Here is a 24,268-nt window from a genome sequence, read left to right on the forward strand (position 1 = left end):
GTTTTAAAAAATTTTTGTTTCTATTTGTTCATTTTTTTTTTCAGTTTTTTTAATTGGAAAAATATAACAAAAAGATGGCAAATCATAAATTTAACAAAAGCATAAAAATGAATAGAAAACAATTAGAAAATTAACCAAATATAAAAATTAAAAATATAAAAACTATTGAAATTTCCTTACCCCTATTCCCCCCAAAATTATTATTTTTTTTATATTTGTTATTTATTTGTATTATTTATGTATTTTATATATTTTTTTAAAAATAGGGCTGTCAAACGATTAAAATTTTTAATCGAGTTAATTATAGCTTAAAAATTAATTAATCGTAATTAATCGCAATTAATTGCAATTCAAACCATCTCTAAAATATACCATATTTTTCTGTAAATTATTGTTGGAATGGAAAGATAAGACGGATATGTACATTCAACATCCTGTACATAAGTACTGTGTTTGTTTATTATAACAATAAATCCACAAGACGGCATTAACATTAACATTCTGTGAAAGGGATCCACGGATAGAATTCATAAAAGATAAATGTGAGTACAAGTTATAGTAATTTTGATAGTTTGTATACTGTGACTAAATATTGCCATCTAGTGTATTTTTTGAGCTAAACTTAATGTTTGAATAGCGTATTACTTTGCATAGCTATTTTGATTGGGAATGCCAGATCTCTTTGCATTGAGCGCTTTTGTTTTTGTGAACATTATTTTTAAGAGATAGGAATAGTATTTTTGTTGTGCTTTCACTAAATGATACTGTAGCGATTTAAATGTTCTTAACTGCCCAAATGCATGATGAGAATTTGAGCAACCATGAGTCACAGTGGTTGCTGCAAAGGATATATCTTCTCTGCGTTGAGTACAATACATGGTGTTAAGTAAAAGATCATCTCTAGTTATACTTCCCCATATTGCTTGCCACAATAGTTATACCAATTGTAGAAGAGATGCTACTGCGTGACCCATTACATAGCCCGGGTCCAATAAATGTCTGCATTACCAATTCATCCTGCTAGGAAATTGGTAGTCCTATGGACCCCGTTGGACCAGCGAATCATGTTGGCTCATTGTCGTCAGATGGCTCGGTTCGTCCAATTACCTCCTGAGGAAGACGGCGGCGAACATATAAACACCAAGAGGCGTTAGATGGCTTTTTGTGAATACTTTTATTAACAAAACAAAAACGTGGGGAACGCAGCACTCGGGCCTGCGCTAACTGCGCACTTTCTCTACTCTCTCGCTACCTCTCTCGCTCGACCACTTTCTTCCTCACTGCTCAATCTGACAATGCCGGTCACATTGAAAATAGCAGTGGCCCCCTTGGCGGGTGCCGGTAAAACCTGCGTCCACTCCACTTGCTTGTCTCTGCCCTTAGCTCTCAATATACTTCAAACGGCGCCATTGTAGTCTGTTCGCGGCAATGCTTGAGTGTGTCGTTCCGCGCATGCATTAATTGCGTTAAATATTTTAATGTGATTAATTTAAAACATTAATTACCGCCCGTTAACGCATTAATTTTGACAGCCCTAGAAAATATACATAATTTCATAATTTTAATAATTTTCAAATTTATTTTTGCCTTTTTTTTTCTTTCTTTCTTTATTAAATATTACACAGGTGCCCTCCTCCCTAGTGCTTTATAAACCTGGCGGGTTGCCAGGCCTTTATCATTAGTAGGAAGTAGTCATCTTTGCCATTGACGGCGCTAGATGTCCAATCCATTTTGACTTGTTGAAATGCATTGGAGATCTAGCGCAGCCACCGAGTCCCCTGAAGAGTTTAAAAAAAAAAAAAAAAAGTCATAATTTTTGTATAAAATGATTAATTTCGCTATGTTCCTGCAGGCACGAGTCCACAGGACAGTCCGAGGAACTTTTCCCCGAGCACCTCGGCTCATTTCTCCTTCGCCCGAAGGTACGGTTGACGCTTTTTCCGCGGCTCACCCGCGCGACTTAATTTTACGTCTTAACCTGTCAGGAGCGACGGTCGCCGCTGGTCGCTGGCCTCCCTTCCCTCCTCTGGATATGGAACCAACACGCCTAGCTCCACCGTCTCTGTGAGCATCCGCGAATCTTTCCGCGTGGCGTCGCTCGGACAGAAAACTTTGTTTTGTTTTCATGGTGAATGTATATTTGTGTCACTTCCAGTCGTCCTGTTCATCACAGGAAAAGCTGCATCAGCTGCCCTTCCAGCCCACGCCGGACGAGCTGCACTTCCTGTCTAAGCACTTCTGCACCGAGAGCATCTCCGCCGCCGACGAGTGTCGCCGCGCTACGGCTATGCGACCGCGCTCGCGCAGCCTCAGGTGAGTTGTTATCGTTATAATTGACCAGTAATGTCACTAAAAGCAATGCAAAATGTACCTGTAAAACACTTTGGTTTTATTCTAATAACATGATCTTTCTTTCCGAAAGGGCTGTTATTGGTCTGTTCGGCTCGCAAAAGTGTATGGGCAATTTGTTAGGGCAACATTACTGAGAGCAGTCATTTTCCACTAATGACCTGCCTAAGTGCTACATTCAATATTGTGAGCTATTGTCAAGGTGACAATAAAGGATACAATACAATACAATACACTATATACTAGGGGTGTAACGGTACACAAAAATCTCGGTTCGGTACGTACCTCAGTTTTGAGGTCACGGTTCGGTTCATTTTCGGTACAGTAAGAAAACAAAATGCAAAATATAAATGTTAGTTGTTTAATACACACTTTTGTGCTTTCAACAATAGGAAGATTAGCCTATACAAAGCTAGAATTCTGCTCAAAAGTAGCGGGTATTTAAAGATAATCCAACAACAATTTGCCTTTCAGACCCCGCGTATTGGTCAGCTTTCTTTCTGAAAGAAAGAAGAAAAAAGAAGTCCTGTGCTAAAGAGAAAAGCAATCCCAATGACAAAGATTTTAACATGTATTATACAAATGAAATGCCTTAATGAAACATTTTTTTTTCTTATGAACGGTTTTCAAAAGCTTTATTGGTGGATTTTCTCAAGTTAAAGCGCCACACAGAAATTAATAAATTTAATTGTGTAAGCAGGATCTGTGTATTATTCTTATTATTTAATTACAGGTGTTTTAGCTCATTTCAATTGATTTTATTTAAATGGGCTATTATTTATTTTATTATGTGTTTATATTTTACAAATGTAATGTAGTATTCATTTATATTGTATATTTTATGCTGTATAACTTTAGTTTCTATGTGAATATTAGTTCCTACTTGTTTTGCTGTGGTAGGAGGTTTTTGTATTACGTCACAAACTCGTTCGGTACCGAGCACCACGTACTGAAACGGTTCAATATAAATATATAACAGTTACACCCTTAAAATATACATAACTTTTTTAAATTATACTTTTGGGGGAAGAGGGGAAAAACATGTCTTATATGTATCACTTTTCCAATCATAAATCTAAATAAATACATTGAACACACACACAAAAAAAAAAACAATTTATGGGGGGGGGGGGCGCTACTTCACGGTTTCACTGTATAATACTATATGCTATACGCTTTATTATACTATACTATACACCATACTCTATATACTAATATGCTGTACACTATACAGTACTACCATATGCTATATACCAGTGATCCCCAATCACCGGGCCGGGGACGGGTACAGGTCCATGGCGCATTTGCAACCGGGCCCCAGAGAAATAATAAATAATTTGTTAACCACCACAATCTGGTCTGTGCCTCTTGACACATCAGTTGGATTTCTACACTTTTGACTAATCAGAGTAGAGATTTGTGTACGTAGCCCTCTAGTGGTTGGCCACCATTACTGGGGTGTTTGCACACCTATAGCAGCCCCATCAGTCAATGTATACAGTAACGTTAGCTGTGTGCTGTGAGCAGCGATGTCTTTGGACAGCTTTTTTACGGGGAAAAGGCCACCTGCTGAGCCAGAACAGGAGCCTACAACAACAACATAATAGGTGGCTAAAAGCTAGCAAACGAGGCAACAAAAGCAAATGGACTAAGAGCATACAAAGCCAAGAAACCTTTCATGATCGGAGAAGACCTCATTATGCCTGCGACCAAGGATATTTGCCGTCACGTTTTAAAGGCCGCTGTTAAAAATGTTGTTTTAGGGTATGGTGAGTTGCATTTTCCTGCTCTTAACGTTCGTTTTAAGCCCCGTCGTGTTATTTTATATTTACTGTAATTTTCTGCCACGCATTGCCGGTCCGTGAAAAAAAGGCCCATATCGCAACGGTCCGTGGTGCAACAAAGGTTGGGGACCACTGCTATAGACACACACACCACACTATACTATACACACTATACTATACTCTACAGTGTATTATACAATACACTATACTAAATTAGCCAAATGCGAACAAAATAAAAATTGTAATTACTTGTAAAATAATTGTTATTCTAACTAATAAACCAATAATTATATCCTAAAATCACTAAAAGCATGTTAAATGTAATGTACGGTGTTTGTTCTCCTCAGCCCTGGGAGGTCTCCATCCTGTTACGACCACGAAATTATCATGATGAATCACGTCTACAAGGAGCGCTTTCCCAAGGTGAGTGCCGACGTCGTCTTTAGCGCCAGCTCCGGTCTGACCTGACCTCGCCTCGCCTCCCGTCTGCAGGCCACCGCTCAGATGGAGGAGAAAATCGAGGAGATAATCCGCGGCAACTCCCCGGAGAGCGTCCTGCCGTTGGCCGACGGCGTGCTGGGCTTCGCGCGTCACCAGATCATCGAGCTGGCGCGCGACTGCTTGGAGAAGAGCCGGCTGGGCCTGGTCACGTCCAGCTACTTCTGCGAGCTCACCGACAAGCTGGAGAGGCTCGTGCAGGAGGTGCGCCGCCATTGATGGACTTAATCATTATTATCTGCCAGTGCTTCATGTAAATTTGACTGTTTTCTTGAAATAAGAAAAATAGCTTGCTGAAAATTAGCTTAAGACTTAAAGCAATAAATTAATATATTTAATCTTAAAAAAACTTGTTTGTCAGAAATGTTCTTAATTCGAGAAATTGTTCAAAACATCATTTGAAAGCACATTTTTTTTGATTTAGGTGAAAATTTGCCAACTTTTAGATGTATGGGCTTCATAAGAAACATTGTACTATTTAAAGTAATGTGAAGAATTTGACTCATTAATATGTTAACTAGTTTTTAACACTCGAAACAAGATGGAGAAAATTATTTAACTAGATTTAGGAAAAATAATCTGAATAAGACGTTATAAATTTGCAGTGTAATAGCTTAAAAACAAAACTCTTTCTCCATAGTCCACCGAGCGTTCTGAGAGCGAGGAGGTCAACTTCATCCGCGAGCTGGCTAAAAAGATCCTCATGGTCATCGCCCGACCCGCCCGCCTGCTGGAATGCCTGGTACGCCACTCAGACGTGCTTTTCTTGCGTCCGCTCAAGTCGGACATTTTGTACTGCGTAGGAGTTTGACCCGGAGGAATTCTACCACCTCTTGGAAGCTGCCGAGGGCCACGCCAAGGAGGGCCAAGGCATTAAGACTGACATCCCCCGTTACATCATCAGTCAACTGGGACTCACCCGAGATCCATTAGAAGGTGCGAAAAAAGTTGACATACACCAATTCAAATTCAACAAATTGAGATTTTACATAATACACAGAATACTATGTCTAGTAAATTGATTTGTCCTGAGACCAAATCTTAAAAAAAGAATGGTTGAAAATATTGGCAAAATTTTACAGCCCCTTTCAGACTTATTTCCAGTCAATTCCTGTCTAAAGTGACTTGTGATTTATATTATTTAGTTATTTGCCTGCGTCATTGCTTTCCTACATAGAAAGATATCCTGCAAATAACGCGGGTTGGACACTTTCACAGACTTGTTCCATGTTCCCGATTCATTTTTGGTTGGCATCGGCAACAAAATAAATCACACATTTCCAAAGAGGGACAATGGACTCTCTTCCTTGGCTCTACGATCCAGTGGCAATTTAATTTTGTTATATTTTCAGTTTAATTTTGCTAATTCCAGTTTTCCATGTTGACAATCGCAATGTTTGTTTACCGCTTTTTGTCTTACTACAAAGAAAGAGGAAACGATGATTGGCCGGCCATGATACAGTGGTATGAAAAAGTTATCTGAACCTTTTGGAATTTCTCACATTTCTGCATAAGATCACCATCAAATGTGATCTTTATCAAAATCACACAGATGAAAAAACTGCCTAACTAAAATCACCCAAACATTTATAGGTTTCCATATTTTAATGAGGATAGCATGCAAACAATGTCAGAAGAGGGAAAAATAAGTAAATGAACCCTCTGCCTAAGGAGACTTAAAGAGCAATTGAAACCAATTTTGACCAAACAATTTAAGTCAGGTGTGTCCCCAATCACTGATGAGTGGTTTAAAGCAAAAATTAAAATGAATAAATAAGCTAAAAGTAAAAATTGTCTTGATGAGAAGCGTTGTCTGATGTGCATCATGGCTCGGTCAAAAGAGCTGTCTGAAGACCTGTGATCAAGGATTGTTGATTTTTATAAAACTAGGAAAGGATAAAAAAAAACATCTCTAAAAGTCTGGATGTTCATCAATCGACAGTCAAATAAGTTGTCTACAAATGAAGAGTGTTAGGCACTGTTGCTTCTCTGACGCCAAGAGTTCAGCAGAGAATACTTGGAGGTAAAAAATAACCCTAGAGTGTCTGCTAAAGACTTACAGAAATCACTGCCACAGTCCAATATCTCTGTGCACACATCAACTATATCTAAAACTGTAGCCAAGAATGGTGTTCATAGGAGAAATCCACAGAGGAAGTCACTGCTGTCTAAAAAAACCCCCAAAAACATTGTTGCTCGTTTAACGTTCGCAAAAAGGCACTTGGACACTCCACAGAAGTTTTGGCAAAATATTTTGTGGACTGATGAAACCGAAATTGAATTGTTTGGGAGTAACGCACAATGTCATGTGTGGAGGAAAAATGGAACAGCTCACCAACATCAACATGTCATCCCCACCGTGAAGCATGGTGGAGGGAACAACATGATTTGGGGCTGTTTTTCTGCCTCAGGGCCTGGACAACTTGCAATCATTAATGGAATGAATTCGAAAGTTTATCAGGATGTTTTGCAGGAAAAACAGAGGCCGTCTGTCAGACAGTTGAAGCTAAAAAGAGGATGGATGGTGCAACAAGACAATGATCGAAAATACAGAAGTAAATCAACTTCAGAATGGTTTCAGAAAAACAAAACGCACGTTCTGGAGTGGCCAAGTCTAAGTCCAGACTTGAACCCTATTGAGATGCTGTGGTATGACCTAAAGACAGCGATTCATGCCAGACATCCCAGAAACCTGACTCAACTACGGCAGTTTTGTAGAGAAAAATGGGCCAAGATTAGTCCTAATCGATGTGCCAGACTGATCTGCAGCTACAGGAAGCGTCTGGTTGAAGTTATTGCTGCCAAAGTGGGGGCCACCAAATATTAAGTGTGATGGTTCACTTACTTATTTTTTCCCCCCTTCTGTCATTGTTTGCATCCTATCCTCATTAAAATATGAAACTTTTTTTTTTCATCTGTGATTTTGACAAAGAGTAATTCATATTTGATGGTGATTTTATGCAGAAATGTGAGGAATTCCATAAGGTTCAGATACTTTTTCATACCACTGTATTTACGTCATCAGCCATCGCGCTGTGACCCGGGAATTTAACGCCTGCTTTCCCACCTACCGCTTCCCAGGGAAGTTATACTGAGACGCGACTCGGTAAATGTCCTCCCCATCTCCATGTCAGTTGACCTGGGAAATTGCTTTCACACATAAGGGCTACGCGTTTAAATTCCAGAATTGTAACGGTGTTTAGGTATGAGTGAAAGGGGCTTAAGTGAAACATTTCTATTGACAACCTCGTTGAAATGAGTTGTCAATAGGTTGAAAAATGAGAAAGCCCTAGTAGAAATGTTTCGCTAACACAGACAGCTCTGCGCTTCCGTACTGTAGGCCTCAATTTAGTGCAGATAATTCATTCCAAATTCCAAAAAATAGCATAGGAAATGCGACCTGATTGTCAGAAGTAGGTAATAACGTGTTACATTGACTCCGTTACATTTATACATGAGACGTCGCAGCAATATCCACATGACTTCCTGGACCAATCTGTGGTAAAATTGTTTTATCTCCACTACAGGGCACTCATGCTCTTTGGACAAGTGATGTTTCACAGTGTTAGTCCAGCATACATAAAAAAAAAATGATGGGGAAGCCCACATTTTGAGGTTTCATATATGTTGATTTAACAATGCTTGGCCCCAAGAACCTAGCACAAGGAGCATGCTTAGCAACGCCGAGCCATACGACTCGTTTGAACACTCATCGGAATTAAGTTGATGCCTTTTCCCAAAAGAAACAAAATTGCATTCACGCCATCAATTCCACGCAACATTGACAAATCCATGTTGACGTTCGCGGAAATTGCACTTCCCCAAGGAATGATCGGCGCACTGAGTTGTAAAACAGGAAAGTGAACCGACGGTCGACAGATTGTTTCTCCGATGACCGTCTGCGTTCCCCAATGTTGACAATCGTCGGGAATCATTAGCAAGGAACGCGGCTCCGCACACACGTGTACACGGGCAGATGTTAAACGGCGGAGCACGCGTGTTGCGCATTCCCTAGCGTAACGGGCGCACACGGACCTCGCCGTGTTTTATTACGATACAAGGTGGCCGCTAATGACTTTTAGATGAGTCTCATTTCCACCCCATTTAGTTTCATTCCAGATCAACTCGGTCAGCAATCTTTCCATTTTGTCTTGAGCTCCATTTTGTGTTCCACTTAAAACTCTTTCAGAGAGAGAACAGCTACTCAAAAGGTGACACTTTTCACCCTTTATAGTTTATAGGGCAAGTGAATAGCTTTTGTCATTTATAAAAACTAAAATATTAGCGAGTATTACTTAATGCATAGACTTTATAATGTATTGACGGGGCGCGTGGCCGATTCATAGGGGGCCTATCTTCGTCAAAGCTGACCGAGTGGAAACACAAAGAGCTGCTTCTGTTGAAAATTCTTGTGAATAAATGCTTAAATCCCCGAATTCTTTACAGATATAGACGTAAAACAGTCTAGATTCTTGATTAAAAGCAAAAAAAAAAAAAAAACAGTGCAGCTAGCATTTATTTTATGTAAATATTGCGAACTATGATGCTAGTCAGTAAGCAAATTAGCGCCAGCCATATCACAGACAAAGAGCTTTTTCCGTTGAAAATTCTTGTGAATAAATGCTTAAATCGCTGTATTCTTCATAGATATGGCCGTAAAACAGTATTGATTCTTGGTTAAAAGCAAAAAAAAAATGTGCAGTTAGCATTTATTTTACGTAAATATTGCAAACCATGATGCTAGCCAGTAAGCAAATTAGCGGCTGCCATATGTAAACAAAGAGCTTTTTCAATTGAAAATGCTTGTGAAAAAATGCTTAAATCCCTGAATTCTTTATAGATATAGACGTAAAACAGTCTTGATTCTTGGTTAAAAGCAAAAAAATGGGCAGTTTGCATTAATTTTAGGTAAATATGTCGAATGTGCTGCTAGTCTTTAAGTCACTGTGGCGGCCCCCTAAGTACAACAAAGAGCTTTATGCGTCGAAAATTCTTGTGAATAAATGCTTAGATCCCAGAATTCTTTATATGAACGTAAAACAGTCTCGATTCTTTGTTAAAAGAGCAAAACACTGGGCAGTTAGCATTTATTTTACGTAAATATGTTGAAGAATGATGGTAGTCCGTAGCAGTTCATTTCTCCCATTGATTTTTTTTCACAATGTTTCGAAATGCATGCAGGGTATGAAAAATATAATAATTACCTTGAATCATCGAACAAATCACTCCTGAGACAATCCTTTCTGTTTGTATTTGGTACAGCTTTTGTACTTTTTCAACTTTAATCCGGCGTTGGATCGCTGAATGTGTTGACTAACTGCAACCGACTGCAGGACGGCCCCCTACTTGAAGGCGTTGCGCAGTCACTGACGGATGTAATCCGTCAGTACAACCATGAAGTCTATGCTTGATGTTTGTAAAAGCATTAATCGTTATTATATTTTTATCATAATATACAATACAGGAAGGGCTGCAGTTATTGATTTTTAGGTAATCGAGTAACCGCATTACAAACATTTTTGGAGATGTAAAACAAAGGAATCAGTGTTTATGCTTATGATTATGATTTAGCCTAATACTGGGTGCCTCACTTCATATTTGATAATATTGCTTGCACACTCACCTTGCCCTAACACACCCCTATCCGACCTATCTTCCCTTATCATTTTTGGGGGTTCGTATAGTTGTTCTTTCTTTCTCCTTGCCCCCCCAATCCATTTTCCGTTCACTGCTTTCTTTGAATAAACAAACAACATAATATAAACAACCACAATAAAACAAACTCCCATGCGGCACATTAAAACTCTTTAGCCTATCAAAACACACTCTGTGGCTAAGCAGCTGAACAGGCCAGGACACAAAGTTTTTTTTTTTTTTTTTAAAATAATCATAAATACATTTTGAAATGAATACAAAAGTAATAAAACCGAAATGAATGAAATTGGAATGAATGAAAACAGAAATACACGGACGTCTACTGCCGTCAATGGCAGTCAATGAGCTCAATGAGTGTTCACAACATATTTATAATCTTATAATTCTGTTTCTGTTTCTATATATGCATGTGTGCAGAGATGGCCCAGTTAAGCAACAGTGACAGCGGAATTGCACAAACTCCCGAAACCGACGACTGCGTAAGCTTTATCGCATTGCATCCATGGTATCATTTTTTAACATTTTGATTCACCTGTCATTTGTTTGTTGTCAGTCTCAGAGCCTGAGCGGCGCCTTGAGATCCAGACGCAAACCGTGCGAGTTGGACTTCGAGTTGACCAAACTTATCAGCAACGGCGCCTACGGGTAAGACACAAAATTAATATAATTTTAACACTCATCAATACTGTACTACCTGGCGCGTTTGCGGTGCAGAGCCGTGTACTTGGTGCGGCACAAGGAGAGCAAGCAGCGTTTCGCTATGAAGAAGATCAACAAGCAGAATCTGATGCTGAGGAACCAGATCCAGCAAGCCTTTGTGGAGAGGGACATCCTCACCTTCGCGGAGAACCCCTTTGTGGTTTCCATGTATTGCTCCTTCGAGACCAGACGACACCTCTGCATGGTCATGGAATATGTGGAAGGTGGGGACCCGTGATGGAGATGGAAATGATTATCATACATACATCGCGCGATCAAACGTGGCTGGTCTGAACTAGACATGTGCCAGTAACTGGTTTCAAGGTATACGGTGGTATGAAAATGTCACGGTTTCAAAACCACTAAAATGTTCCGTTATACCGTCCCTATGGTATTTGCTATTTCTTATGTCCCAAAAATGCTGGGAGAAATCTGCCTAGCATCTGCAGTCCTCACTCTTCCAACTCCGGTTGTTGCTCAGTGTCAGATGTGAGTTAGCTCTGCTACACAATGGCTGGAGGAGGTGAAACACCCCATTTAGAAAACGAAGAATCCGAATGTAGACATGAAAACAAAAAAAAAAGGAACCGTTTGTAATTAAATGAGTTTCATTTAATTTTTCAAAATGAAAATCAATAGCAAAGGGCAAAATTATCTGTAGTAAATTAGAAATCTGGAAGAAATTTGAACAGGAATTCACTTAGATGTTGGCTTTCTAGGTTTTGAATTTCCAAAAAAAGGGCTTTATTATGAAATTCCTTATTTACACATTAGCTCACTGGCTGCCACTGACGACGCAAGACTTCTAATCCAGTCAAAATTAATTGGACGTCTAGCGCCGTCAATGGCAGCCAGTGAGCTAACGTCGACACTATTTGAATGGAAGATTTTGGTAGCAACCAACCTTTTTAAAACTATATCGATTCTCGGTTGGAGCATATCGATAACCTTTTGGGCTACAAAGCATCGCAATATTTTGTCATACAGGTAGTTACGACGTACTCACGTGATTATGACTTGACGCCAGAGTCTCGTCTGCCATTTCCTCTACATTCTTTTACTCGCATGAACAGTTTCTTATTATACCTCACAGTATCTTATTTTTGACTTTATTAATATGATGTGTTCTGACATCACTATTCAGCTTTACAGACAGCAAACAAGGCAATTGTGCTTTTTGAAGCTTTTTACTTCACTTTTGACAATTTGTAAAGCTGTAACACACATTTGTACAGTAATGTTCAAAATGACACGGATTTTAGCAAACACTTGACACAAAACAGCTGGTGTCTGTTCAAACTTTCATCTAGTCTGATCAATATGTAAATTTAGTAGATTCAATTAGCCTAATTTGCCTAACAAAAGTCAGCTAGCTTAAATGCTACAAATGCTAACATATTTACAATTCTCATAGCAAATCGCTCACATGTAATGCCACAAACTGTAGCTGTAAACTTCATTAGTAATGCATACACAAACATATATTAGCTGAAACAACTTACAGCCTTATGTGGGCCATACAAGAGTGCAGCTATCCTTGATCCAGTCAGATTTCTGAGTCTGCTTCTCAGTCCTATAAGGCGACAGTCCAGCCAGACATAACACTTCAACCAGAGGGCACTATATCCTCCACCATTAAGCAAAATACAATACTTTGGGACTTTTTGGATCATTATTTTGGAGTACTTAAAGGGTTAAGTCCGGCCTGCGTGGAAATTTGGGTTATGTCGCTAGCGCAGGAACCTAACTCGTTCATGTATTGTCACACCCCTAATAGTGATTATGTAATTCATGATTTTTCTTTTTAGGAGGAGACTGCGCCACCCTACTGAAAAACATGGGCCCTCTGCCAGTGGACATGGCCCGGATGTACTTTGCCGAGACCGTGCTGGCACTGGAGTACCTGCACAACTATGGCATTGTGCACCGGGACCTCAAACCAGACAAGTGAGAGAACGCCCGCGCTCAGTAAACTCTCTCTACATATTTTACATGCTCATTCCAATCTTTGTTAGTTTGCTGGTGACATCCATGGGTCACATCAAGCTCACGGACTTCGGCCTGTCCAAAGTGGGCTTGATGAACATGACCACCAACCTGTACGAAGGCCACATCGAGAAGGACGCCCGCGAGTTCTCCGACAAGCAGGTGAGCCGTCGTCATTACTTCGGTGTAACGTGGGCTGCTCTTGAATTGATGTCTGTATGAAAAGCAGGGCTGTCGCAAATGATTTTTTTTTTTTTTTTTTTTTTTTTTACCGTCTACTAATCGCCAACTATTTTTGCGATTAGTTGACTAATTTTTTCATATCTAAATCACATTATTGCCTGTTTATATTACAGTAATCAGAGAGTAATTATGTTTTTTTTTATTATTATTAACAAAATTATTAGAAAAGTAAAACAATTTAAATTGATAAAATATTTAATATTTGTATTGATTGTTTTGTTTTATTTCATATAATATATACATTATAATTTTTATAACATATAGATAATTTAAATTAGATCCTATGCTAATTTTTCTATAGAAACAAAATAAGTAGGGATTTTTTTCCCCATTTTTTTCTTAATTTGATTCTTTTTTTATGCATAATAGAATATAATTTTTAATTAAATCAATATTATTTGTGTTCTTTATTTACATTACATAAAATAATTATCATTATACATACTTAAATAAAAATGTAATTAAAGATAATAATTAAATTAAATCGTATTTTAATATATTATACTTAGAATAATAATTCAATGTTTATGTAGTCCAGAAAAAAATATTTTTAAAGATATTTTGAAAGAAAAATAAGTTAAGAATGAATAAAGTAGGGAATATTTACATTTTTTTCTTAAATTTATTTTTTGTACAAAGTAGATTAATATATAAATATTTGTAATTAAAATTTGTTATATTACATAAAAAATGATATAAAATTAAATAAAAATTCAATTTAAAATAATGAATCCAAGTGATAATTAAATAGTATTTTAAATATATTATTATACTTAGAATAATAATTAAATGTTTATGTAATTAGTTCAGAAAAAACATTTTTAAAAAGATATTTTGAAAGAAAAATAAACATAGAGAGAATTCATACTCCCCCCCCCCCCCCCTTTTTTTTTTTTAAATAAATTGAAAAAAATATAGGTATAAATAACTGAAAAAAAGAACGTCGACGATGATAGATGTCCAATCCATTTTGATTGGGATGTGCTGGCAGCGATCGCTGGACGAGCTAAGAGGTTCAAAAAAGACAATTTGGTCAATGCCCATGCCTCCTAACAATTCATCGGCTCTTTAAATACTTGTTGACGAATTGGATCATTGATTAGTTGTCGATTAATCACTAATAAAAAAGACATCAAGGTGCAAATGTTTGATTCCTTTGTCGCAGGTGTGCGGAACGCCGGAGTACATCGCTCCCGAGGTAATCCTGAGGCAAGGCTATGGCAAGCCGGTGGACTGGTGGGCCATGGGCATCATCCTCTACGAGTTCTTGGTGGGCTGCGTGCCCTTCTTCGGGGACACGCCCGAAGAGCTCTTTGGGCAAGTCATCAGTGGTCAGTGGAACGCAAACACCATCACATTTCAAGTAGGGCTGCCACATTCCATTGACTATCTACATTAATCAACAGCTAATTTGATAGTCGGCTTTTTGTTTAGAGACACTGTTGACCTAAAAATTGTCCAAATACACATTTTCTCAATGACTTTGATAGACTGATAGCTATGAAGAACCTCACAGCTAATTTAGTCGAGATAAACACCGAATTATGTCAGCATCTTGTGTCACTTACTTTGTAGTTTTAACAAATGACAGGAAAGCTTTTCATCTGTTGACTCGCTGGCGATAGAAGTCCAATCCATTTCAACTTGGTGGGATCGTTGTTAATCCTCCTACTCCAAATGTAATGGACGACTATCGCAGTGAATAGCAGTGAATGTGTTAAAAAATGGCATTTTTATAATTATCTATTTTGGTGAATGGCAGCCAATGAGTTAACCCTTTTTTCTCCAATTTTTTATTTTATTTTTTTACAAATAAAAAGCAATAATTCTCTTTATTAAAAAGAATAAAAACATTTATTTGAGTTTTCCACTTTTTTTAATCGAAGCAAATATTCTCTTTATTATTTTAAAAAAATCTTTTTCAAAAAGAAGAGAAAAACGGTAAATGTACACTTTAAAAATAAATAAATAAATAAACAATTTATAAAATATATATATATAATAAATTTAAAAAAAAACATCTATTGCTATTAGTGGCAGCAAATGAAGTAACATTTTTTATTTAATAAAAGCAAGGATTCTCTTTACCAAAAAAATCTTTTTCAAACAGAAAGGAGAGGAAATGGTCAAATATTTTAAATTGGGGAAAAAAACATCCATTGCTGTCAGTGGCAGCCAGTGACTGAACCTTTATTAACCTTTACTAAAAAAAAAAAAAAAAAAATGTGCAAATATTCTCTATATTTTAAAGAAAATCTTCAAAAAGAAACAAAAGTAAATGTTTTGTTGAATAAAAAAAAAATATATATATATATATATATATATTTTTTTTTTTTTTAATTAAAAAAAAAAAGAATATTAAATATTCTTTTTTTGGTATTGCGTTTATTTTTAAAATAACATTAAAAAAAGGTATAAGACAATATCTTGTAATGTAAGTCGTCCTTGACTATCTTAATGATCAACTATTATTATCAAAATAGTTATTTGCGCGTAGCAACAATTACAGTAATTTCCGGACTATAAGATGCACAGCCCAAATTTCACAAAATGAAAAAAAAACAAAAAAACATGCACGCTGCAGGTGTCTATGTCTTAATATATACCCTACCCACCAACGACACAAAACCACGTGCTCGCTGTGTGGTTCCGCCCACTTGTCCGTCATTTTGTCTCTGTATTAGCATTGTTTTCAATTGATCGAGGAATTTAAAATGCATTTCATGGAAGACCCGGTGCTTTCTGATGCCGTAAACTCACTGGATGTGTTGCATAAAAGGCGTTATGTGGAAAAGCTTCGTTCTATACAGTCGCCAGATCCATATTTGATGCCCAAATCGATGTTTTTCGACCCACTGTCTTCGCCCTGTCTGCCTGACATCTGCTACGCTGATATTTACAATTATCTTGTCCACACAAAATCAGCCTATTCCCACGAAAATTTGAAAAACTTCAAAAGCTTGGAGGCTTATAAATACTTCGTTGCTGGTTGGGTGAAACAGGTCCTCGTCCACAAAAATTCGGCAGGAATCTATCTTGTGCTTGGAAAGGTGAGTTACGAAATTTTCAATTCAAAATCTTTTGTTATTGCTAACATCCACTGTCAAGTCTAATGTATTTCATGTCGTTTGTCAATGGAGTTAAAGAGCATACGACACCAGAAAAAAAGTCTTAAATGGCATTATTATGTGAATTAGAATCATATTTTGAGACGATTCGACCATATACAACAATTTAGCAAAGCGCAGATGACGAGAAATTAGTCTTTTAATCTGCCGGTTAGCCACGCCTACAATTATAGGGCTTTAGCGTCCCCAACAGGTGGATGACGTCAGCGGTAGACTAGGCTCATCGGTTTTACTATTCAGCCCATTGAGGGGGAATTGTTCAGAACGAGGAAAACGAGACGAAGAGAGCTGCAAAATGTCATTGTTTCAGTCTCTCTACTCCCAATATTTTTACAGGATATTCTTTTTATCCAAGTATTTTCCCCAATAGCTATATAAATGGCTTGAGAAGGACCAGTCAGCCCGTCGAGGGGGAACTATTCACAATGAGGAAAACGCGACGAAGAGAGCAGCAAAATGTCATTGTTTCTGTCTCTTTACTTCAATATTTTTACAGGATATTCTTTTTATCCAAGTATTTTTCCCCAATAGCTATATAAATGGCTTGAGAAGGACCAGTCAGCCCGTCGAGGGGGAACTATTCACAATGAGGAAAACGCGACGAAGAGAGCGGCAAAATGTCATTGTTTCTGTCTCTTTACTTCAATATTTTTACAGGATATTCTTTTTACCCAAGTACTTTCCCCAATTGCTAAATAAATGGCATGGTCATGACAAATAACTTGTGCTAAATGGAATATAAAATCATAAAAATCCATTTATTCAAGACGACATGGCAAAATTACTCCATAATGGTCAAAACAGTCGACTTTACCTTTACTGTCACACCTGCCGAACGATATTTTATGACACCTAAATCGGACATATGTCATTTCCCTTCCCCGGCTTCGGAGAATGTAAACAGACCAGAAGGAGTGACAGCTAGCCGACATGCTAACCCGAACCGAGGGATGTTTCAAAGTCTTCGAAGTGGAAAATCACACATAACTAGCCTGGATTATTTGACATGACGACCCGGTTGTCGAGTTTCTTTGCGGATCGGCAAACCGCCCGGCGGAGAGCAATTTACAGTTCGTTCCCTGGAGGAGGGTGGCTGGAATTGTTGTGTAGCTAACGTGCTAACAGCTAACTGCTAATGAGCGTGAGGATAGCTTTTTACATGCCTATCAATGATCAAAGGTAAGTAGTCCTTTATTTAAAGGAATTTTATAGTGTTTACTTTGTAATCACTGTATTCGTATTTGACATAATACAAAACAAGATGTTTACTCACTTCCTTGTAAGTCCAATGGTCCCACAGTAAATATCCACGGTGAATGGGAACCTTTTGAAACTCCAAAAAGGCGCATACGCCTCTCCCGCATACAGAATGATTTTTCTGCAGCCGTTTGGCTGGCGTGATGCAAAAAATAAAAGTATTAATCCGCAAAATCAGCTGAATCCTTCGTCCTCATACACAACAGTACACTGTAGCGTGAAGAGGACGTCTTCTACCGTACACGTCACAGCGCCCTCCTCCTCAATGCGAGACCGAAGCCGGAAGTCACTCATTTTCCTGGCGCGGGATTAAAAAAACTAAATAAATATAGCGATCGCTTCCACACACATCCAAGCGGTCCATATCATTCAGGAGCATAAAATACCGCGTGTATTATGAAATAAACATGCTTTTTCGTGTCACAAGCACTTTAAGGCTTTTAATGTTTATATGGTTTAGCGATAGCACTCTCACTACATACATACGTGTATGTTGTCGGCGATTAGCCTAGCAATGATCTTAATTGTGGTTATTTGTCAGCCCCGTAGACGAGGCCAGTTTCTTTCACTTGGTACCAGCTAAATATTATTCAAAAAATAACGATGGTGGAAGAAAGGGAAGTCACAAACATCTTGAATTTGAAACTATGTCGTACTACGTCATATGTTGTCGGCGATTAGCCTCGCAATGATCTTAATTGTGGTTATTTGTCAGCCCCGTAGACGAGGCCAGTTTCTTTCACTTGGTACCAGCTAAATATTATTCAAAAAATAACGATGGTGGAAGAAAGGGAAGTCACAAACATCTTGAATTTGAAACTATGTCGTACTACGTCGTATGTTGTCGGCGATTAGCCTCGCAATGATCTTAATTGTGGTTATTTGTCAGCCCAAAACCCTGTAAGTATATCTTAAATACATCTTACCGGATATAAAATGACTACTACATAGTCTGTGGTGATTTTTTTTGGTGCCCAGTTTTCACGTCGAATTGCAGCCGTCCATTTCGCTCTCTTCTTTGGATCCCTCGGAATACGGTAAAACTTCAAGTCTCCCCTTCCATCTTCTCTGTTAGTGCAACCAACAGCCACACACGCCTTCACCATTTTGATTATTAATGTTAAGGAGCAGAAAAACACGCCGTAAATAGGAGAAATGTACGTAGCCGTAACAGGTTAACACTATGTTTTGACGGACAAGTGGGCGGTACCATTCAGGAGAGCGGAGTTGTGACGTCACGTGGGTAGGGTCTATAGGATTTTAAAAAATTTTTATGTGATAATATGACGCTCGTTTGTCAAAAAAAAACTGCTGAGTAAACACAGAGAGAAAATTAAAGTTGCGGCTTACTTTGTAAAATGCGTTAACTCTTTCACAGCATTGATGTCAATGGCACTAAAAGTGCTAACGAGTATTATTATAAGAATAATTAGTGATTAGTCAGCTTTTCAAATAATCATTTGTAGCAGCCCTAAACTCAAGTGTTAACCAAGTATGATAAGGCCATTTTGAACACACGTGCAGACGAGATCAACTGGCCGGATGGAGAAGAAGCTCCGCCTACCGACGCACAGGAGCTCATTGCCGTTCTGCTCAGGCAGAATCCTCTGGAGCGAATGGGCGCAGGTACGCTCCAGCCTAAGAGTCGTACCTTTTACTAGTGAAGGGAAGCGGTGGTAACGCCATGTTTTTCCAGGTGGCGCCGCTGAGGTGAAGCAGCATCCCTTTTTCCACCACCTGGACTGGAACGGCCTCCTCCGGCAGAAGGCAGAGTTCATCCCTCAGCTGGAATCGGAAGACGACACCAGCTACTTTGACAGTAAGGGTTGCGAAGGATTTGACAGTGTCCAAATGATCCTAAAAAAAGATGCTACATCGGGCTGATATACGGACCTTTTTTCAAGATCGGCCATCGTCTGACTTAAAAGTATGAAGCCAATTTACGGTAATAGGATATCTGTTATGTCCACTGTGTGGGTGACGATTTTTGTTACTTGTGATTTTGCACCACCTAGTGGTCAAAAGACAATAATCGGAGAAAGACATCCGGGAAGTTTCAGACCAAATTTATATAAATATGATGTCAATCTTTTTTGCTGTAAAAAGTTTTGGTTTTGCTTGTTTTTAAGAGATTTACAATTCTTTTAAAGGTCAATCTGAGGTCAACCAGTCCCCCACTTTGATTAAAAATGGCGTCAATCATTTATGATTTGTTTGTGCTGTAAACATTTTCGTTTGTGCTGCTATCGTTTTATAGATATTGAGATATTAATTTTGAGTGATGACGTCAATCGCAGCCCTTCCTACGTGGCTGATGGACCATACCAACTCTCTCAATAACAGAGGGGTGTCCCAAGTAGCACAAACGAATGGCACCTATTCTGGTCCATTTTACAGTAAAAAAGGGGCTGCGAGTCACTTCATCACTCAAAATTAATACCTCAAGCCCCCTATTTACGGCACCCAAAGGAGTGTCATTTGTTTGTGCTAGTTGTTCGGACACTCCTCTATTATTGAGAGAGTTGGTACGCTCCGTCATCTGCGTGATTAGATACGTAAAAGCTGCTCACTTGAAGTTAATATCTCAATATTTATAAAACAATAGATACACATGCAAACATTTTTACAGCACAAACATAGCATAAACCAATGGCACCATTTCGGGTCCATTTTGGAATAAATCAGGGGGCTGCGTGACATCATCACTAAAAATGAATATCTCAAAAACGATAGCAGCACAGATGAAGCATTGTTGATTGACACCATTTTCAATCAAAATGGGGGGCTGGTTGACCTCAGATTGACCTATTAAAGAATTGTAAATATCTTTTAAAAAATGATTCAACATGAACAAAACCTTTTATAGCACAAACGTAGCACAATTGACATTTTGTATATAAATTTGTGTCTGATTAGCGGCCAACTTCATGGAGGTTAGAAAGACGACAGGAAGTGGATGAGCTTACTAGTCCTTTTAAAGGTTTTCTTGTTGTTCCTTGTTTGGGAATAGTCTATAATTAAGTTCTTGGATACAAATGTTTCATTACATACTGTATGTAATTTAGCCATGTAAATGCTAACAGCTAACGCAACGCTAACTTGAACAATTTTTTGTTTCTTGTTTAAGCTTACTCTGTAAGCAAGCTCTTTGACACAAATGTTTCTTTCATAGATACATGCTTATTCTGTGTAGATGCTAATGTCTGGCGCTACGCTAACATGGAATTTTTTCTTGTGTAAGCATAGTCTGTAAGTACGTAAGCTCTTAGACACAAATGTTTCTATGTGAGCTAATGTCGTCTGTGTTGGTACCTTGAACGTGATTGATTATGCTATTTAGATGCTAACCGTTAGCGCTAGTCTAACGTGGATGCTATTTGCGAGTGGATTTTGTGATAAATAGTAGAGGTGGGAATCTTTGGGCACCTAACGATTCGATTACGATTTAGAGCCTACGATTTGATTAAAAATCGATTATTGATGATGATCAGCCTTTGAAAATATTTTATCGGTCAACCTATAATCCTAATAGCGTTACTGCCCATTTTATTCCATCTGCAGCTCGCTCAGAGCGCTACCACCACCTGGAGACTGAGGAGGATGACACCAACGACGAGGACTTCAACGTGGAGATGCGTCAATTCTCCTCCTGTTCTCACCGCTTCTCCAAGGTGATGCTTGCCACCATATTGGATGTGGCAAAACGGATTTACAGTAGATACAGTTGTAGACTCTGACCGATTCACAACCTTTTCCAACTTGTCCACAATACCCATAAAATCAAGCGACATGGGTTTTTTCAATTTCGCTGCTAACGTTGACAATTGCGCCTAATTTAAAAAAATTTTTTAAATATATATATTTTTTTAAATTATAAATGTCCTTTCATTTTCCTATGACAATTTTAAAATCTAGCTAGTCCTATTTGTTTTTAATCCGATTCGTATAAATCACGTATTAAGTGTACTATACAGGCTGCCCTTTACTAGCTAACTCCTAACTATAATTCTGCGGTTAACCAGCTATGATACAAAAAATGAAAAAGTTGGCTCCAAGGATCAATGCTTATGCATCGCTAGAAGATACTTACCAAATTTGAAAGTGCTCCCTCCACAAATAACAGATTTAAAGCTGAAAATGACTGTGTACACACCAACAACAACAACATGAGTGGCGACTTGACAGGTCTTTAGACTGTAAAAAAATTAGGAATTTGAGAAAACATACCTACACATTTTAATGGCATATTTACTCATATTGATTTACAACTTGGACCTATCTGCGGCCCTCTTTTTTTTTTTTTTAACCCAAAAAATCAACAGGGAGTGACCCCAAAAAAGAGCCAAAATCAATTGGAAGTGACCCAAAATTGTCTTTTCAAATTGTTGCCCATATTTAAATGATCTCACATCTTTTTGATGGAAACAGGTGTACAGCAGTCTGGACCTTTCTCGCGGCCACGTTGAGGAGAAAGAAGACACGGGAGAGGACAAGAAAAGCCAAAGCCCGTCCACGCTCGACTCGCTAAACTGGACGCCTGACTTCACCGACACGTAACGTTTTTTTTTTTTTTTTAAATAAATCCTCGTAAGACATCGGGGGGGGAAATAACGGTCTCGTGCTGCACGGTAGGCCGTCCGTGGACGTCGAACCGCTCCGGCAGAATCCGGTAACCGCTACCTTACCCAAGTTTGCCATCTCGACCTCGGAGAGCGAAGAAGTGGACGAGTCGTCGGGAACGGGAGACCCCAACAAGACCTCCTTCTCGGTGGTTGAGCTGCCGCGGGATGAGAACGACGCCACCACACCCGGCAGCACCCGTAGCGGGGCTACGCTCTCCGGTACGCTAATAACAATGGCGATTAATGACTTGTAATCATGATATTCTGGACAGGTTAAAGTGAAAGAAAAATAAATAACATATTAGCTTTTTGGCTAGCATTGACGGCGCTAGAGGTCCAATTTATTTTGACTGAAACAAATGAAATTGTATTGATGTTATATTTTCCCTCAATATGTAAAATCTAGTTCACCCTGAAATAATGCATTATTTTCAGGCATCAAGTTGTCTTGTGTTAGACTTTTAGTCTTTTTGTTTTTTTGCATCCACTCAGGAAGTTTTTCCGAGCATTTGGACCAGTTGAATTCCCGAGGCGATGACGTGCAGAGCCCAGACGGACAACAGGTGGTAACGACGGCTGTCCCGAGACTCGGCAGCAGCAGCTGCGGCGGGGACGACAAGCCACGAGCACCCGTTAAAGCCACCAAGTCCGTTTCCACCGGCGCCCTCTCCCTCATGATCCCCGCAGGTCAGGAGAACACAAAAAGTCACTTTCACACTCTGTCAAATCGACCAACAAATTAATCAACGGCTATTATGATTGACCTAAAGACCTTTGACCTTAACAAATGACGGGAAAGTTTTCCCACTATTAACTCATTAGCTGTTAATCTATTTGAACTGAAAGGACTACTAGCGAAAGAACATGTGAAAAACTGCATTTTGTTTTTGCATGGGATATCTTTCATTTCATTTTACTGACTTTTTAAAAGTGTTAACCCCCCCTCTTTGTTTCAATTAAAAAACAAAAGGAGAAAATAGTTGTTTTTTTTTCTTTCTTTTTTTTATACCAATAAGGGGAAAAAAGTATTCTTTAGTTTGGAATTTTAAAATGAATTTAAAACGCAATTTTCTCAATTTTAAAAGAACATTTTGAAAAAGATTTAACTGAAATCGTCAGATAGCGAACAAATTAGTTGAATTGGCTTCACCGTGGTGTTTTCTCATGACAAGAGCCCTAGAGTATCTTTAGTAAAGCTGAAAACATCAAAAAATTGCATCAATAATATAAAGAAAAGTCACAAAATAATGCAACGTATACACATGACGCTTCCATTTGCATAGCAACTGGTAGAACAGCTAGCAAGAAATGTGACAATGTAACTTCCTTTTACCACAAATGCAAACAAAACGAAATATACACGTCATCAATATACTACATGACGCTCATGAATATAGAACAAACAATTTTGTGCTTGAATAAGGCACAACGGTATGAGATGGCACACTGGCTTCAGACGTTTGTCCATTCAGCTCTCTGTATTCGCTATGAGCTCCTGTCAACAGTTGCCACGTTTACATGGAGCCAAATATTCCAATTACAATCGGTTTAGATGTTAAAACCAAATAAATCTGTTCCATATAAACACCTCATTCGGAATGAACAGGCCCAAACCGAATGGAATTTCATTCCGATTCACAGGGGTGGAATATTCCTTTTCCCAAACCGATTAGAAGTAAAATTATATCATGGGAAGCGGAATGGTGTCTGGTTGCGTTCTTTCTGCACATGCTCCGTACTGACGTGGTGACGTCACTTGGTGACGTAAGTAACGTCACTTGCAACATGGCTTCCAAGCACAGCGCACCTAATTGGAGTCCGGCGGAAAGATTGTATTTAATTCAAACTTTAAAAGAATTGAATATAATTGCTCGCTTAGACGGGCGTAAAACGAGGAACAGTGAACTATTTAAAAAAGTTCACGAGAGGTTACACGAAGCCGGAATAGACCGGAGCATTGACCAGATTAGAAACCGGTGGAAAACGCTGACATCCGGCTACTACAAGGCAAAAGAGCAAAACAGCAGAAGCGGATACGACCCCACAA

The 24,268-nt window shown here is 38.6% G+C and overlaps 1 protein-coding gene across 4 annotated transcripts in view; it reads left to right on the forward strand.

Moving 5' to 3' along the window:
- Positions 1 to 24,268, forward strand: part of mast4 (microtubule associated serine/threonine kinase family member 4) — a 136,611-nt gene that overhangs the window by 93,698 nt on the left and 18,645 nt on the right. For 3 of the 4 annotated variants that reach the window (XM_057819964.1, XM_057819966.1, XM_057819967.1), the window contains 19 exons: positions 1,853 to 1,922; positions 1,986 to 2,064; positions 2,156 to 2,313; positions 4,481 to 4,556; positions 4,626 to 4,835; positions 5,272 to 5,373; positions 5,435 to 5,567; positions 10,704 to 10,765; positions 10,840 to 10,931; positions 11,001 to 11,209; positions 12,794 to 12,932; positions 13,001 to 13,133; positions 14,380 to 14,545; positions 19,124 to 19,225; positions 19,296 to 19,418; positions 21,161 to 21,270; positions 22,028 to 22,152; positions 22,232 to 22,440; positions 22,714 to 22,908. In XM_057819964.1, the coding sequence (XP_057675947.1) occupies positions 1,853 to 1,922; positions 1,986 to 2,064; positions 2,156 to 2,313; positions 4,481 to 4,556; positions 4,626 to 4,835; positions 5,272 to 5,373; positions 5,435 to 5,567; positions 10,704 to 10,765; positions 10,840 to 10,931; positions 11,001 to 11,209; positions 12,794 to 12,932; positions 13,001 to 13,133; positions 14,380 to 14,545; positions 19,124 to 19,225; positions 19,296 to 19,418; positions 21,161 to 21,270; positions 22,028 to 22,152; positions 22,232 to 22,440; positions 22,714 to 22,908 (2,493 nt within the window). The remainder of the gene's footprint in view (positions 1 to 1,852; positions 1,923 to 1,985; positions 2,065 to 2,155; positions 2,314 to 4,480; positions 4,557 to 4,625; positions 4,836 to 5,271; positions 5,374 to 5,434; positions 5,568 to 10,703; positions 10,766 to 10,839; positions 10,932 to 11,000; positions 11,210 to 12,793; positions 12,933 to 13,000; positions 13,134 to 14,379; positions 14,546 to 19,123; positions 19,226 to 19,295; positions 19,419 to 21,160; positions 21,271 to 22,027; positions 22,153 to 22,231; positions 22,441 to 22,713; positions 22,909 to 24,268) is intronic. The other variant, XM_057819965.1, reaches the window with a different exon arrangement.

This window comes from Corythoichthys intestinalis, chromosome 17 (genome assembly GCF_030265065.1).
Source record: "Corythoichthys intestinalis isolate RoL2023-P3 chromosome 17, ASM3026506v1, whole genome shotgun sequence".
In the NCBI taxonomy this organism is placed as follows: Eukaryota; Metazoa; Chordata; class Actinopteri; order Syngnathiformes; family Syngnathidae; genus Corythoichthys; species Corythoichthys intestinalis.